Below are 16,815 nucleotides of genomic sequence, written 5' to 3'. Positions count from 1 at the left end.
ACCGCGCCCGGGTGGCAGCGCCGCCGGGCTCGGGGGGCGCGGGGCTCGGAGACCCCTCCCCAACTCCAGGGTCGGGCCTCTGTCACCTCCGTGACCCCGCGGTGTCCCCGCGTGGGGTGGCGGCCACCCAAGGGAGGGGGGAGATGGCGGAGAAGCCCCCGCCGGGACCCCCTCCCCAAAAGCCACTGGGACCGGTCCGAGCGCTGGGAAAACGCGGGGTGGGGGGCTCAGAGGGGGCTGGGGGCTCCGGGACACCCCTGGGGACAGCCCCCGCCCCGGGGGTCACACCCGGGCTCCAGGGGACCGAACCCAGCAGTGGCTGAGGAGCCCCCTCCCCAAAACACCCCCCGCTGGAGCAAAGGGCCCGGGCAGGAGGAGATTTTGGGGAAGGGGAGGTCTGGGATTGGCTGGGCGGGGCGGGAGAGGGGAATTTTGGGGTGGGAAGGGGAATTTGGGGGTGGGTACGGGGGGTTTTTACCCCCTGCCAGCCTCGTGCTGCCCACAAAGGGCACGGGGGGCACACGGGGAGCACCGAGGAGGCTCCGAACCCCCCCCTAAATCCCCCCAAAAAGCTGCGGGGGCCGAAGGCAGCGGCTGAAGCCCCCTCCTCCTCCTCCTCCTCCTCCTGCTGCTGCTGCTGCTCGTGGGGCCGGGGGCGGCGGGGCTGGGATGCAGGGATGGGGATGGGGATGGGGTTGTCATGGCAACCCCGCATCCAGCCTCAGCCTCGGCGCTGCCGCACCGCAGCGCATCCAAACCCCCCCACCCCTCTCCAACCCCCCCCGGGTGACACCCGGGACCCCTCCCCAAATCCCCCAACCCCTCTCCCACCACCAGCTGCAACCCCTCCCCAAACCCCCCCCCCAAAAAAAAAAACCCCAAAAAAATCCCTTTCTGATGGTACAACCCCCCCCTCACTCCCCCCAACAAAGGCTGAGCCCAACCCCATCCTTCTCCACCCCACCCCCAAATCCACGAGACCCCCCCCCCCCAAAAAAAAAAAACCAAATAAAAACAACCCAAAACCCGAGCCCAGGAGACAAAAATCCACTGGGAACGATCCTCTTTAATGCTGATTTTCCACACATTTGCCAAACGGGAACGTGGCGTGCAAGACGGGGAGCGTGCGCCGCTGGCCACGGGCAAGGGGCTGGGTTTGGAGAGGCAGGGGAAAAGTGTGGAGGGGGGGGTCACAGTCACCCCAAAAAACGCCCCCCACCCACTCCAAACCTTCCAGCCCAGGGAGGGGGGCGGGAAAAAAAAAAATTAAATGATAATAAAGCACTAAAGGTGAAACATTCAGTGCCCCCCCCCTCCTCACCGAACACGTAGGACGATACAATCGAAGGTAAAAGCCCCCAAAAGGCGTTTAGGGGGGGAGTGTGTGTGTGTGTGTGTGTGGGGAGGGGGGAGAAGATAAATAAACCCCCTCCCCCTCAAAGACAAAAAAGAAAAAAAAAAAAAAGTTTATTTTTTTTTTCAGTTTTCACGATTTTTATCTTCTTTTTTGATTTTTTTTTGGGTTTTTTTTTTTTTCTGTTTTATCTTAAAAAGTCGTTACAAAAAGAGCCATCGAGGAACCTCCTACAAAAAAAACGGGTTAGTGTTTGTCCAAGAGGAGGGGGAGGAGGGGGGAATTTGGGGAGGGGGTCGTCACATTCTGTGTCCCCCCCACCCCCCAGCCCTGACCCCCCCCCCCCTTTTGGTGCTCTAAACTCATAAAACCCCTTAAAAATTGCACGTGAGCGTTTGGTTTCGAACAGATTTCGGCAACTCCCGGGGGTGGGGAGGGGGATTGGGGGGGGTGGGATTGCTTTTGTACAGCCCCCACCCCGAAATTTTGGGTGGGGAGGGGTTACAATCAATTTTTGGGAGGTGGGGGGGGGGGTTACAATCAATTTTTGGGAGGTGGAAGGGGGGGGGGGGGTCACAACAGGTTTTTTTTTGGGGGGGTGGGACCGTTTTGGGTGGGGGGGGAGGAGAGGGTGGCCAAAACCACCGGGGACAGCCCCAAAGCAGCAGCCCCCCCCCTCCAATCTCAACCTCCACAAGGATGGGACCCCCAAAGCTGTCCCAGATTTGGAGACCCCCCCCCTATTTTGAGGGTTTGGGTGGGGGGGGGAATTGTGGCTCATCCAGAGAAAGGGAGGGGGGGGTGAAAAAAAACCCCAAAATCCCAACAAAACATCAAAAATTTACCCTGTTCCATCGAGCTGCCCGTGGAGGGGAGGGGAGGGGGGGGACACACACACATCCTGTCACCCCCTCCCTGTCCCCAGCTGCTCCCCTGTCCCCTCCCCGGGGCTGGCAGCGGGTGCAGAGCGAGGCTGGCGTGGGGCGTGCGCGGCGTTTTTTGGGGAGGGGGAGGTGGGGGGACACCCCCTCCCCGTCTCCCAGCGCGGTGTTGGGGGGCTCTGAGGAGGGGGTGAGGAGGGTGAGGGTGACCCCCCTGAGCCCTCAGAACTCCACCTTGCAGGCGGGGAAGGTCTCGTCCTGCATGGCCACGGTGCTGTTGCTGCCCAGCACGGTGATGCCCAGCTCCTGCTGCCGCTCGTGCGTCTCCTGGTACCACTCGTGCATCACCAGCGAGTCGAAGGTGGGGATCAAAGTCACCTGAGGGGACACCCAGGGCACTCTGTCACCCCCAAAATTAGCGGGAAGGGGCACCCAGGGCGTTTTGTCACCCCCCCTGCACCGGCATGGGACACCCAGGGCACTCTGTCACCCCCAAAATTATCAGGAAGGGGCACCCAGGGTATTTTGTCCCCCCCCAAATTATCAGGAAGGGGCACCCAGGACTTTTTGTCACCCCAAAATTATCAGGAAGGGGCACCCAGGGCACTCTGTCACCCACAAATTTTTGGGAAGGGGCACCCAGAGCATTTTGTCACCCCCAAATTTTTGGGAAGGGGCACCCAGGGTATTTTGTCCCCCCCCAAATTATCAGGAAGGGGCACCCAGGACTTTTTGTCACCCCCCAAATTATCAGGAAGGGGCACCCAGGGTGTTTTGTCACCCCCCAAATTATCAGGAAGGGGCACCCAGGGTGTTTTGTCACCCCCCAAATTTTTGGGAAGGGGTACCCAGGGCACTTTGTCACCCCCCCTGCACTGGCAAAGGGCACCCAGGGCATTTTGTCACCCCCAAAATTATCTGGAAGGGGCACCCAGGGCATTTTGTCACCCCCCAAATTATCAGGCGGGGGCTGATCCCACCTCCCCTTGTCACTCCCCCAGCAACAAGAAGGGGAACCCAGGACACTTTGTCACCCCCCCAGATATCAGGAAGGGACACCCAGGACACTTTTTGTCACCCCCCAAATATCAAGAAGAGACACCCAGGACACTTTTTGTCATCCCGCAGGAGGAAGAAAGGACACCCAGGACACTTTTTGTCACCCCCCAAGAGGAAGAAAGGACACCCAGGACACTTTTTGTCACCCCCCAAGAGGAAGAAAGGACACCCAGGACACTTTTTGTCACCCCCCAAGAGGAAGAAAGGACACCCAGGACACTTTTTGTCACCCCCCAGCACCACGAGGAGGCCGATCCCAGCCCTCCACGCCCCCAGGCTGGGCTCTCACCTGGATGTCGATGCCCCACTGGTGCTTGCCCGTCAGGAGAGCATCGAGCAGCGGCCGCAGCACCCCCTCCTTCAGGTGGTCATCGCCGCTGACCACGTAGCACAGCGAGCGGATCCGCCGGAAAAACTCCTCGTCCACCGTGCGGGCGCTCCAGGAGCCGGGCAGATACGCCAGGTCCACGTAGACGGGGGGTCCCTGGGGGGCTGCAGCCCTTGTGCCTGCCAGGACAGGGGGACAGCGGTCACGGCCGTCCCCAAAGACCCCGCGGTGCCACCCCTGCTCCGCGCGCCCCTACCTGCCGGCGATGCCCGGCCGGCTCCGGCCGCCGGCCGCGCTCCAGCGCCACGGGCGCTGCCGGGGGTCCCGCTGGACGAGCCCTTCTTGTCCCCGAGGGGCGGCCTGGCCTTGTCCCCGGCGGGAGGCCTGGCCTTGGTGGCCGAGGAGGGGACGCGGGGGGACTCGGCCTTGGGGGCGTTGGGCGCCGAGCCCACGCGGGACGGGGTCCTCTTCACCCTGGAGCCGGGGGGCTCCTTCCGGCCGGGGGGCAGCGCCTCGGGGTCCACCATGCAGATTCCGGGCTGGGCAGGGAGGGGACAGGGGTCCTTCAGGGGGGCTGGCAGAGGGTCGCACGCTCTGGCCACGCCGCGGGGCGGCCGCTCCGAGTCCTCGTCCGACTCCAGCCCGTCGGCCAGGATGGACGGGCAGTCCTCGGTGGCCGGAGGGACATCGGAGTCGGAGAGGGTGGGCAGCGACTCGCTGACCGACGTCGGGGGGGTCTCGCCCGGCCGGCCCCGGGGCGGCGCCAGCTCCTGCGAGGGGTCACTGTCCGACAGCTCCCGCGGGCTGGCGGCGGCCGAGGGCGACCGCTCCGACTTGGGGTGCTCGAACTCGCAGGGGGACACCAGGCACAGGTCCACGTCGTGGGGCGAGTCCGAGCGGCGGCCGGGCCGCGGCGCCGCGTCCCCGTCGGCCCAGGGCGGGTGGTGGCACGGCCGCAGCGGCAGCGACAGCCCCCCTTTGGCGGCCTCGGGCTCGTCCCCGGAGCCGCGGGAGCGCTGCCCGTCCTCCGGCGGGGACTCGCTGACCGGCGGCAGCACCTGCTCGAAGGACACCGAGAGCGACTCGTCCACCTCGGTGGAGTGCGGGGAGCCCACCTCGGCCGGCAGCGAGGGCGTGGTGATGGTGGGGGACACGTCGGGGACGTCGTCCTTGAAGGGGCTGAGGGACAGGCACCCCGCCTGCTTGTCCGGCGCCGAGCCCTCCTTGCCCGCTCCGGCCGCCGGCCACGCGTTCTGCTGCCGGCCCCGCTCCTCCGCGCCCTCCTCCACCGGAGACTGGTGGAAGGGCGTGTGGCCGGCGCTGGCCGGCCCCGAGCTGGCCGGGGACATCATCTCCAGGGTTTTCTCCTCGGAGCTGCCGCAGGGATCCTCGGCGCCCTCGGGGCCGTGGTTGAGCAGCCCGGTGGGCGTCACGTCGAAGTTGACGCTGCGGTCGCTCTTGGGGGTCTTGGCCATGGGGGACGGGGGGCACACGGCTCGCAGGGGGCTGCTCTCCGGGTAGCGCAAGCGCTGGGGGCTCTCGGGCTCTTCCAGGCCGTTCTCCAGGCAGGACGGATCCCCCGGCACCCCCGGGCGCCGGTTCCCCCCGTTCTCCAGGGATAAAGGCTCCAGCTCGCTGTCGGCCGTGGCGATGCCTTCATCCGTGGATTCCTCCTTCCTCCTCCTCGCGCCCTCCTGCTCGGCCTCCGGCAGCATCTCCTCGGGGGAGGAGGACTTGGAGCCGTCCGAGGCTCCCGGCTCCTTCTGGCCGCTTTTAGCCTTGGGTTTCTCCGGCTCTTTCTTCAGCAGGGACTTCTTGACGCTGCCGGCCTTGGCCGGGGCTTTGCGGCTCTCCGGGACCGGCGTTTTCCGGGCCGGAGCCTTGGCCGGAGCCTTGGCCTCAGCCTTGCTGTCCTTGGAGTCCTTCCGCAGCGTCTCGGCCTTGGCCTCCTTCTTCACCACCTTCACCTCCCTCTTGGCCTCTGCCCCCTCGTCTTTCTTTGGTGGTTTCTTCTCCTCCTTCCTGGCAGCCGGCTCCTTCTTGGGCGCCGCCTTCTCCTTGTTCGCCTTCGGCTTCGCGTCCCCCTTCGCCTTCTCTGCCGCCGACTCCGGCTTGGCTCGGCCATCCTTGGCTTTCTCCTCTTCTGACCCCGTCCTGGCCGCGTCCCCCAGGGATTTTGGCTTCTCCTTGGTCCCGGATTTCACCTCCTTCTTCTCCACCTTGGGAGCCTTCTCCTTCGGCGCCGGCGCCGCGGCCTCCACCAAGCTCAGCCTGGAGCCCGACTTGAGGCTCTCCTTGCTCTCCGCCCTCCTCTGCTTGGGCGCCTTCTCCGCCTGCGCCGTCCCCTTCAGGTCGTTCTTGGTGACCACGGGGTGCTTGAGGAACTCCAGGTGCTTCACCTTCTCCAGCCCTTCCAGGATGCGGGCCTGGGGCGTGCAGCCGGGGAACAGCACGCGGATGATCTTCTCGGAGCGGCTGACGGGGTGCCACACCAGCAGCACGCACAGCGAGGTCAGGCACTGCAGCGGCAGCTCCTGCTCCTTGGGGAAGCCGTTCCCCGCCCAGTGCTGCAGGAGGAACTCCAGCTCCTTGGTGCCCTTCACGGGGTTCAGCACGTACATGTCCAGCCGGCCCACCCCCATCTTCTGGAAGAGCACGGTGGGCTCGGCGCGGGGGCCGCCGTCGCGGGCCAGCAGGTTGGGCCGGATGCCCAGCTTGTCCAGGTAGTGCAGGGTCAGCGCGGCCTCGTCGCAGCTCTTGAGCACCCGCGAGTCGCCCTCGATGTCCTTCAGCTTCTCGCAGGCGTTGAGGAAGACGACGCCCAGCTCGGGCGAGATCAGGTTCTTGGCCCAGTCGCCGTTGCCCTGCGAGCTCTGGGACGGGTCCTCCTCCAGCTCGGCCAGCTTCCTCTGCAGCAGGCTGTTGATGCCGGGCAGGCTGTCCGTGCCCGCGTGCGTCACCAGGATGGAGTCGATGCGGTCCAGGTGCCGCACCAGCTTCCAGAAGGAGGATTTGGGGTTGGAGCCGCCGTTGACCAAGACGTTGAAGCCGTTGACGGCGAAGAAAGCCGAGTCGCCTCTCCCGCCCGGGAAGATGTAGCAGCAGGGCTTGGAGAGCTTCAGGAAGCCCACCATGGTGGGGGGCTCCAGGAGGTCGAAGGGGGACTGGGGTTCCAGGGACTCCGACAGGTACTCCATGAACTCCTCCAGCCCCTCCATCTCCGGCAGCACGCAGCTGGGGTTGTAGCGCAGCTCGATGAAGTCCTGAAGGTTGTGGTGCTCCAAGCCCGAGTCCCTCCACTCCCCGAAATCCGGGCAGCTGATGGTCAGCCTGGCCTTGGCCGAGGGGTCCGCAGAGCTCAGGATCTCCCCCACCTGCGCAGAGGGGCGGCTTCGGGTGGGAGGGGGCACCGGGGTCACCCCCTGTCCCCCCACCGGGATGGACCCGTGGGGGTGGGAGGTGTCCAGGAACACGTGAGATCGTTGGATCCACACCTGCTGCCTGTTTTTTTAGGGGTTTTGGGGTGCTGGCCTGCTCTGCTGCTGGGCAGGGTCCTGGGGGGCTCCCAAAAGGGGGAGTTTCCCCTCACCCACCCACCTTGGCTGTGAGGCCCTGGCAGGTGAGGATCTGCCCCTCTAAATTATCAGAATCTGCACCCCGAAATCCTGATGATCTGCATCCCTAAACTCCCAGAATCTGCACCCCAAAATCCTCAGGATCTGTATCCCAAAAATCCTGGAAACTGCAACCCGAAATCCCCAGGATCTGCCCCTCTAAATCCCAGAATCTGCACCCCAAAATCCCCAGAATCTGTACTCCTAAACCCCCAGGATCTGCCCCCCCTAAATTCCCAGGATCTGCCCCTTTCCCTGCCCTTCAAACCACCAGGATCTTCCCCCCAACAACCCCAGGATTTGCACTCCCAGATGCCCAGCATCCACCCCCTAAACCCCCAGGATCTGCCCCCCTAAACCCCCAGGATCTGCCCCCCTAAACCCCCAGGATTTTCCCCCTAAACCCCCAGGATTTTCCCCCTTAAACCCCCAGGATTTTCCCCCTAAACCCCCAGGATTTTCCCCCTAAACCCCCAGGATTTTCCCCCTAAACCCCCAGGACCTTCCCCCCCTAAACCCCCAGGATCTACCCCCCTAAACCCCCAGGATCTGCCCCCCAAACCCCCAGCACCTGCCCCTTTTCCTTCCTCATCCCCCCAGGATTTTCCCCACACCTCGCAGTGCCCCCGTGCGAGGATCATTCCCGAGGAGCCGCCGGCGCCGTGCTCAGCCAGCATCCCCACAAACCTCCCCCTGCTGCTTCCCCAGCTCCTCCAGCAGCTCCCCACCTCCTTATCCGTGAAAATCTGGATGAAATCCCGCAGGGAGAAGCAGCCGGTCTGCAGCATCAGCTCCCCGGTGTCCTCCACGCAGGGCCCCGCGAACACCAGCAGCTTGTGCTGCGACACGTCCGTGATGAGGTTCCGCAGCTGGGGACGGAGCGGGGGACACGTCAGGACAAGGTGGGGGACACCCTGGGGACAGCGCCGGGCTGGCCCCACCGCGCCCTGCCCGCCTCACCTCGTCGCACAGGGATTTATCCGAAGGGTTCAGCAGCACCAGGGTCTCCAGCACGTCCCCGCGGTGGTGGAGGGTGCGCTGACCTGCGGGGACACGGTGACAGTCACACCCCTCCCTCCTCCAGCCTCCCGGATTTGTCCCCCAAGGCCAGGCAGTGCCCGGTTTTCCGGAGGAAAAGGGACGGGCGCGTTCCCGGACACGGCGGGAGCCGAGGGAAACGCTTCCCGTGTCCTTCCTGCCACAGGGGAGGGGAGCTCGGGGAGATCCCCCAAAACGCTCTGGGTGCTCCCCAGGGAGGGTTTTGGGGATTTAACACCCACGGTGGGCCCAGCCAAGGGTGGGATGTGCTGGGGGGAAAGGCCCCAGAGCTCCAAATTCCCCATTCCATCCCTCCAGGGAAAATCCCAGCCGGGGTGGGAGAAGGAAGCGGCTCCTCACGTGGGGATCACGGGGTTTGCATGGCGGGGAGGGCACAAAGCCAGGCCTGTTCCCACAAAATCCGGGAGGAGAAAACGGGGAGGGGGCTTCCCTCACCCCCAACACCCCCTCCCACCACTCCCCGGCTCCTGGGAGCGGATTTTCCCCTTTTTTCCCCCATTTTTTATCCCATATTTCACCTTTCACGATGCTGGAGAAGGTGGCCGAGTGCCGGGACACGAAGAGCTTCAGCTGCTCGTCCAGGTTGCAGGAGGCCAGGTCGATGTCCCACGAGCGGATCCCTGCGGAGAAAAACACGGAATAAAACAAAAAAAAATAATTGGGAATAAAAAAAAAATTGGGAATAAAAAAGAATTGGGAATAAAAAAAAAATTTGGAATAAAAAAAAAAATTGGGAATAAAAAATAATTGGGAATAAAAAAAAAATTTGGAATAAAAAAATTGGGAATAAAAAAGAACTGGGAATAAAAAAAATTGGGAATAAAAAAATGGGAATAAAAAAGAATGGGAATAAAAAAGAATTGGGAATAAAAAAGAATTGGGAATAAAAAAAAATTGGAATAAAAAAAATTGGGAATAAAAAAGAATTTGGAATAAAAAAGAATTGGGACAAACAAAAAATTGGGAATAAAAAAAATTTGGGAATAAAAAGAAAATTGGGAATAAAAAAGAATTGGGAATAAAAAAAATGGGAATAAAAAAGAATTGGGAATAAAAAAAAATTTGGAATAAAAAAGAATCGGGAATAAAAAAAAATTTGGAATAAAAAAGAATTGGGAATAAAAAAAGAATTGGGAATAAAAAAAATTGGGAATAAAAAAGAATTGGGAATAAAAAAAATTGGGAATAAAAAAAAATGGGAATAAAAAAGAATTGGGAATAAAAAAGAATTGGGAATAAAAAAACATTGGGAATAAAAAAAAATTGGGAATAAAAAAGAATTGGGAATAAAAAAGAATTGGGAATAAAAAAAAATTGTGAATAAAAAAGAATTGGGAATAAAAAAAATTGGGAATAAAAAAAAATTTGGAATAAAAAATAATTGGGAATAAAAAAAATTGGGAATAAAAAAGAATTGGGAATAAAAAAAATTGGGAATAAAAAAAATTGGGAATAAAAAAGAATTGGGAATAAAAAAGAATTGGGAATAAAAAAGAATTGGGAATAAAAAACATTTGGAATAAAAAAAAATTGGGAATAAAATAAATTGGGAATAAAAAAGAATTGGGAATAAAAAAAAATTGGAATAAAAAAAATTGGGAATAAAAAAGAATTTGGAATAAAAAAGAATTGGGACAAACAAAAAATTGGGAATAAAAAAAATTTGGGAATAAAAAGAAAATTGGGAATAAAAAAGAATTGGGAATAAAAAAAATTGGGAATAAAAAAAATTTGTGAATAAAAAAAAATTGGGAATAAAAAAAATTTGGAATAAAAAAAATTGGGAATAAAAAAGAATTTGGAATAAAAAAGAATTGGGACAAACAAAAAATTGGGAATAAAAAAAATTTGGGAATAAAAAGAAAATTGGGAATAAAATAGAATTGGGAATAAAAAAGAATTGGGAATAAAAAAAATTGGGAATAAAAAAGAATGGGAATAAAAAAAATTGGGAATAAAAAAAAATTTGGAATAAAAAAAATTGGGAATAAAAAAAAATTGGGAATAAAAAAAAATTGGGAATAAAAAAAAATTTGGAATAAAAAAAAATTGGGATTTTGGACCCCAAAAAAAACCCTGAAATCCCCCCCAAAAAAATGCCCAGCTGAGGTGATTTTGGGGTGTCCCCAAGCAGGGACAGGTGAGCTCCTCCTGCCGTGACAGCTCCGGCTCTGCCAAATCCCAAATCCCAGTCCCCCAGGGCACGGAACAGCTCTGCCAACACCTCCCCAGAGCTGCCAATTATGGAATTACCACACTTGGAGCTACCTGTCAGCACCTGGACAGGTGCAGAGCCCGAGAATCGCTTGGAGATTCCCACAAAAAAGGGATTTGGGGAGTTTATTCCCAAAAAATGCGGGTGGCTGCGGGTGCTGCCGGTGATGGGTGGGGATGGTGTAACGGCCCCCGGGGGTTGCACAAGAGTTTGGGGCCGTTTTGGGGTGGTTTTGGTGAGGTTTGGGATGGGGGATGATGGATCAGGACTGGGAATGTCCCTCCCGTCCTGGATTTGGGATCTGATCCCGGGGGGATCACGGCCTGAGACCCCCCCCCAAATCCGGGCAGGGCTCAGGGGGGGATGTGGGGGCTGGAGGGGGGGCCTAAAATATGTGGGGTAAATGCAGGTATTTATCCAGGAAAAGAGAAAAATCCTGGGAATTTGGGGGGCAGATCCCGGGGTCTGAGGGGACAAATCCTGAGAACCCCCAGGGGGAAGATCCTGGGAATTTGGGGGGCACATCCTGGGGTGCTGGGGGGAAGATTCCGGGGGCTTGGGGGGCAGGGAAAGGAGCAGATCCTGGGAGTTTAGGGATGCAAATCCTGGGGATTTCGGGGTACAGATCCTGGGGATTTCGGGGTGTAGATCCTGGGAATTTTGGGGTGCAGATCCTGGGAATTTCAGGGTGCAAATCCTGGGGATTTCGGGGTGCAGATCCTGGGAATTTTGGGGGACCGATCCTGGGGATTTCGGGGTGCAAATCCTGGGGATTTCAGGGTGCAAATCCTGGGAATTTTGGGGTACAGATCCTGGGAATTTTGGGGGACCAATCCTGGGGATTTCGGGGTACAGCTCCTGTGAATTTTGGGGTGCAGATCCTGGGAATTTTGGGATACAGATCCTGGGAATTTTGGGGTACAGATCCCGGGAATTTTGGGGTACAGATCCCGGGAATTTTGGGGTACAGATCCCGGGAATTTTGGGGTACAGATCCCGGGAATTTCAGGGTACAGATCCCGGGAATTTCGGGGTGTAGGACAAGGGGCAGATCCTGGGGGGGGTCAAATCCAGGGGGAGCAAATCCTGGAGATCTAGGGAGGAGAAAGAGCTTGAAGATTCACCTCCCTGAGGATCTGGGGGCAGGAAAAAGGGGAATTTGGGATTTTATGGGATTGCAGAGCGGCAAACCCAGAGGCTGAGGGGCCGCAGAACCCGGGGGGGGGGGGGGGCAGGAATTGGGGCAAATCCTGGGAATTTCGGGGCGCAACCCCCGGGAACACAAAGAGGCAGGAGAAGGGCAGATCCCGGGGGGGCTGGGGCAGCCCGATAAAGGCAGATCACACCCCGGTGCTGCGGGACCGAACGGAGCATCCCCGGGCTGGGTGAGGGGAGCGGGGGGGGCGCTGCTCCGGTGGATGCGGGCGGCGCCGGGAGGATCCCCCGGAGCATCGCGCGGTCTCACCTCGCTCCAGCTGCTGCAGGGCGGCGGCCCTGAGGCCGGGCCGGTGGCAGCCGCCGCCCACGATGGCGAGCAGCGAGAAGCGGCGCGGCCCCGAGGCCGGAGGGGCCGCCGCCACCGGAGCCACCGGAGCCGCCGCCATCTTCGGCGCCCCCCGCCCGCCCCGCCGGCCACGCCCCCTGCGTCACCGCCGGGACCGCCACGCCCACTGATGTCACCGCCAGCCAATGGGAGGCGCCGGAGGGGAGGCGGGTGGGCGGGGCGGAGGTGGGAGAGAGGCTTCTTAAAGGGGCAACGCGCGGGGTGGGGCAGAGGGTGGGGTCCGCACGGGAGGGTCGGGGTTCTGGGTGCGGGTTTTGGGGTTCTGGGTGCGGGATTTGGGGTTCTGGGTGCGGGATTTGGGGTTCTGGATGGGATTTGGGGTTCTGGGTGCGGGATTTGGGGTTCTGGATGGAGGTTCGGGGTTCTGGGTGAGGGATTTGGGGTTCTGGATAGAGGTTTGGGGTTCTGGATGGGGGATTTGGGGTTCTGGGTGCGGGATTTGGGGTTCTGGGTGCGGGATTTGGGGTTCTGGATGGAGGTTCGGGGTTCTGGGTGAGGGATTTGGGGTTCTGGATAGAGGTTTGGGGTTCTGGGTGGGAGATTTGGGGTTCTGGATGGAGGTTTGGGGTTCTGGATGGGAGATTTGGGGTTCTGGATGGGAGATTTGGGGTTCTGGATGGGAGATTTGGGGTTCTGGATAGAGGTTCGGGGTTCTGGGTGCGGGATTTGGGGTTCTGGATTTGGGGTTCGAGGTTCTGGATGGGATTTGGGGTTCTGGATGCGGGATTTGGGGTTCTGGATGGAGGTTTGGGGTTCTGGATGGGGGATTTGGGGTTCTGGATGGGGAATTTGGGGTTCTGGATGGAGGTTCGGGGTTCTGGATGGGGGATTTGGGGTTCTGTGTGCGAGTTTTGGGGTTCTGGGTGCGGGATTTGGGGTTCTGGATGGGGAATTTGGGGTTCTGGATGGAGGTTCGGGGTTCTGGATGGAGGTTCGGGGTTCTGGGTGCGGGATTTGGGGTTCTGGATGGGGGTTCGGGGTTCTGGATGCGGCCGGGCCGGGCTGTGTGAGTCCCCGCATCCCGCGGATCCAGGACTCGGCTCCCCGCCCGTCCCCGCAGCGTTTCCATCTCCACTCCCTGCTCCTCATCCCAGCCCCAATCCCACACTCCCGACGTGAACCCACAGCAGGAAACACCCCCGGCCCTCAGGAACCTCAAAATCCCCCCAAAAAAGCAGGCGGCAGGCGCGGATCCCATGGTTTAATGCGTCCCGGGACACCGGCAGCCCCCGGGCCGGGGCACCGGCGCTGCTGCGGATCCGTCCCGGTGCGGGGAGGGGGCTGGGGGCCCGCGGCTCCCCCTCCCTCCCGTGCCCGGGGCGCAGGCGGGTGGCAGCTGGTGTCCCCCGGTGTCCCCCGGTGTCCCCGGAGCCTCAGGAGCACTTGAGGATGAGGAGGTTGCAGGAGGTTCCGCGGGGGCAGCTGCAGAGTTTCCCGATGCGCGCCCCCCGCCGCACCGCGCACGGCTCCCGGGGCTCGCACTGCGGGGCGGCACCGTCAGCCCCGGGGCTGCACCCCCACACAACCGGCGGGGTTTGGGGTCCCCCCGAAGCCGCAGGGCGAGCCCCGGCCCCGCCGTACCCAGGGCACCCAGCTCAGCCTCTTCTCCAGCGCCGGCGGCTCCCGCGTCCGCAGCTTGTGCAGCACCTCCTGCAGCACCTCCACCTGCCGGGGCCAGCACCGGGACACCCCGGGGCTCCGCAGGGTCACCCCGGGTCCTCTGGGACACCCCGGGGCTCCGCAGGGTCACCCCGGGTCCCCTGGGACACCCCGGGGCTCCGCAGGGTCACCCCGGGTCCTCTGGGACACCCCGGGGCTCCGCAGGGTCACCCCGGGGCTCCGCAGGGTCACCCCAAATTCCTGGGATACCCCGGGGCTCCGCAGGGTCACCCCGGGTCCCCTGGGACACCCCGGGGCTCCACAGGGTCACTCCAAGTCCCCCGGGATCTCTGGATCCGTGTCACCCCAAATTCCTGGGACACCCCGGAGCTCCGCAGGGTCACCCCGGTTCCCCCGGCACATCCCGGAGCTCTGGATCTGTCATCCCCGGTCCCCCGGGATCTCTGGATTTGTCACCCCGGGATCTCTGGATTTGTCACCCCGGGATCTCTGGATTTGTCACCCCGAGTCCCCCGCGCTCCTGTCCCGTCCCCACCCCGTGTCCGGCTCATCCAGGTCAGGGCAGGACCGGGGGGGTTCAGGGTTTGTCCTTCGGCTGCCTCCCACCCCCACGACCCCTCTCCGGTCCCCACCACCCTCCTGCAGCTGAGCCAGAGCTCGGGATGGAACCGGGAAGGAGAAAACGACCCAAACTCCCCAAACCGGCGACAGCCGCGTGCTGCGGGATGTCCCCGGTGTCCCGAGGACCCCGGGACAGCAGCACAGAACCAGCGGAGGGGTCTCGGTTTCCCCTCCCCAATTCCCCCGGGACCGCCCGGAACCGGTCCCGAACCGGGATGGGAGGAGCAGGAACATCCCAAAATGCCCCAAAAACGCTCGGGGGGTGCTGGGGACCCCCTGCCCCCCTCCCCCAGCCCCTTACCAGCTCCGTCTCCTCCCGGCTGTGCCCGGGCGGGCTCAGGGCGGGCCGGAGCTCCGGTACCGGTTCGGGGGTGCCGAGCAGGATGAGGCCGGAGCCCAGCAGGCAGAGCAGGCAGAGCCGAGCGTTTTCCATGTTCCCGGTGCCGGCTGCGCCCCTGGATGCTCCGGGATGTGCCGGGCTCCGCTTTATACCCCCGCAAACAGCCGGGGACGCAGACGGGGCGCCCAAAACCCGGCACCGTCACCGGGCTGGAGGGGGGACACAGCGCCCCTGGGGACACCGGGGCCACCAGCCAGGGCCGGGGACGGACGTCAGCAGCGGGGGACCCCGGGGTGACCCCCGCAGGCCGCAGCCGCTGCCAATTCCCTGAGCAAACACCGGGATCGGGCCGGATCCCCAGCCCGGAGCGGCCACCGGACACGGCACAGACCGGGCGGGCACCAGAGGGGGACAGACGGCGGCCTTGGGAAGGGGGGGACAGACAGGGGGACAGACACGGACAGACGGGGGGACAGACACGGACAGACAGGGGGACAGACACGGACAGACAGGGGGACAGACACGGACAGACAGGGGGACAGACAGGGGGACAGACACGGACAGACAGGGGGACAGACACGGACAGACGGGGGGACAGACACGGACAGACACGGACAGACGGGGGGACAGACACGGACAGACACGGACAGACACGGACAGACACGGACAGACAGGGGGACAGACAGTGGGACAGACACGGACAGACGGGGACAGACACGGACAGACAGGGGGCAGACACGGACAGACGGGGGGACAGACACGGACAGACAGGGGGCAGACACGGACAGACAGGGGACAGACACGGACAGACGGGGACAGACACGGACAGACAGGGGGCAGACACGGACAGACGGGGGGACAGACACGGACAGACAGGGGGACAGACACAGACAGACGGGGGGACAGACACGGACAGACGGGGGGACAGACACGGACAGACAGGGGGACAAACAGGGGGACACAGGGGGGCTGCAGCTCTGCTGTCCCACAGCCCTTCCAGGCTCTCCGGTGTCCCCACCGGGGGTCTCCGCTCCCGCTCCATCCCTGCCCGGTCCCTTTATGTCCCCAAACCCCGCAGGACCCCCACAGACACCGCCCCCCGTTCCCCTCTGACCCCGGGGGTCCCCCCCAGACCCCCATCACCCCCGGGGGGTCTCCCCCGTCCCGCCGCCCCTCCAGGTCCTGTCTCAGCATCTTCCTCCTCCCCCTCCTCCTCCTCGCTGGGCTTTGGGGATCCACGGGGAGACCCCCGCAGGAACCGGGACGGGAAGGGCGGCGGTTCCGAGCCGCGGGCACCACCGGACACCGGCAGGATCCAAGCGTGGAGAACCCCGACAGCCGCCGATCCGGTCACCCCAAAACCGGTTCGGTCCTGGCTCCCAAGCCTGGTCCGGTCGCCCGGGGCCCCGGTCCAGCTCAGTCCCGGTTAACCCCGCCTGGCCCCAGCCCAGTCCGGTCCCGGTCTGGTGGCTTCCAGACCCAGTCCGGTGGCCCCTGACGCCGCTCCAGCTCGGTTTCGGCTGCCCCCACTCGGTCCGGTCCCGGTTCGGTTGCCCCCAGCCCAGGTCGGGGCCGGTTTGGTGACCCCCAGCCCGCCCCACTCGGGTCCCAGCCCGGTTTGGTGGCCGCCGGCCCCATTCCAGCTCGGTCCCGGTTCCGGTCCCGGTTTGGGGGAGCCGCTCCCGCCCCGCCCGCACCCCGAGGCTCCGCCCACACTGCCGCGAAGCCTTCTGGGTAATGCAGTCCCCGTTTAACGGCGCTGGAAGGGCGGAACGCCCCGGGACTACACTTCCCATAAGGCCTCGCGGCGGAGCAACGAGAGGCAAAAGCAGCGCCGCCTGCTGGCCCGGAGGACCCCGAGCGGGAGCGCGGCCGTGCGCGGGCACCGGGCCGGGGGGACACGGGGGGCGCTCAGCGGGGACAGCGAGAGGGGACCGGGGACAGCGAGAGGGGACCGGGGACAGCGGGGACGCGCACGGAGCGCCAGCACCGCCGTGGCCGGGTGGCAGCGTGCGAAATACGGCTCAGGAGGACGAGACCGAGGGAAACTGAGGCACGGCTCGGACACCTCCCGTGACCCCACGGCCCCGGGGGTTCGCGCACCGGTCCGGTGCTGCTGCGGGACTGGGGGACGCGGTGAAGCGACCCCGGTGTGCCAAG

At 61.8% G+C, this 16,815-nt stretch overlaps 2 protein-coding genes across 2 annotated transcripts; both read right to left on the bottom strand.

Moving 5' to 3' along the window:
- Nucleotides 1-1,046: 1,046 nt before the first annotated feature.
- MAP1S (microtubule associated protein 1S) lies at nucleotides 1,047-12,150 on the bottom strand. The gene is made up of 7 exons (XM_086862331.1): nucleotides 11,976-12,150; nucleotides 8,814-8,915; nucleotides 8,197-8,279; nucleotides 7,965-8,105; nucleotides 3,879-6,996; nucleotides 3,584-3,801; nucleotides 1,047-2,613 (listed from the first exon to the last, which is right to left on the bottom strand). Exons 1-7 carry the CDS (start codon nucleotides 12,112-12,114, stop codon nucleotides 2,458-2,460), a joined length of 3,957 nt encoding a protein of 1,318 aa, XP_086718457.1. The 5' UTR covers nucleotides 12,115-12,150; the 3' UTR covers nucleotides 1,047-2,457.
- A 962-nt stretch (nucleotides 12,151-13,112) lies between these two features.
- Nucleotides 13,113-14,748, bottom strand: LOC147649354 (cocaine- and amphetamine-regulated transcript protein-like). Its single transcript, XM_086862975.1, has 3 exons — nucleotides 14,617-14,748; nucleotides 13,656-13,739; nucleotides 13,113-13,555 (listed from the first exon to the last, which is right to left on the bottom strand). Exons 1-3 carry the CDS (start codon nucleotides 14,746-14,748, stop codon nucleotides 13,448-13,450), a joined length of 324 nt encoding a protein of 107 aa, XP_086719101.1. The 3' UTR covers nucleotides 13,113-13,447.
- Nucleotides 14,749-16,815: the final 2,067 nt, after the last annotated feature.

The sequence above is a fragment of the Cyanistes caeruleus genome, chromosome 25 (genome assembly GCF_971803275.1).
Source record: "Cyanistes caeruleus chromosome 25, bCyaCae1.hap1.1, whole genome shotgun sequence".
NCBI classification, from domain to species: Eukaryota; Metazoa; Chordata; class Aves; order Passeriformes; family Paridae; genus Cyanistes; species Cyanistes caeruleus.
This window is presented reverse-complemented; position numbering and strand designations above follow the sequence as displayed.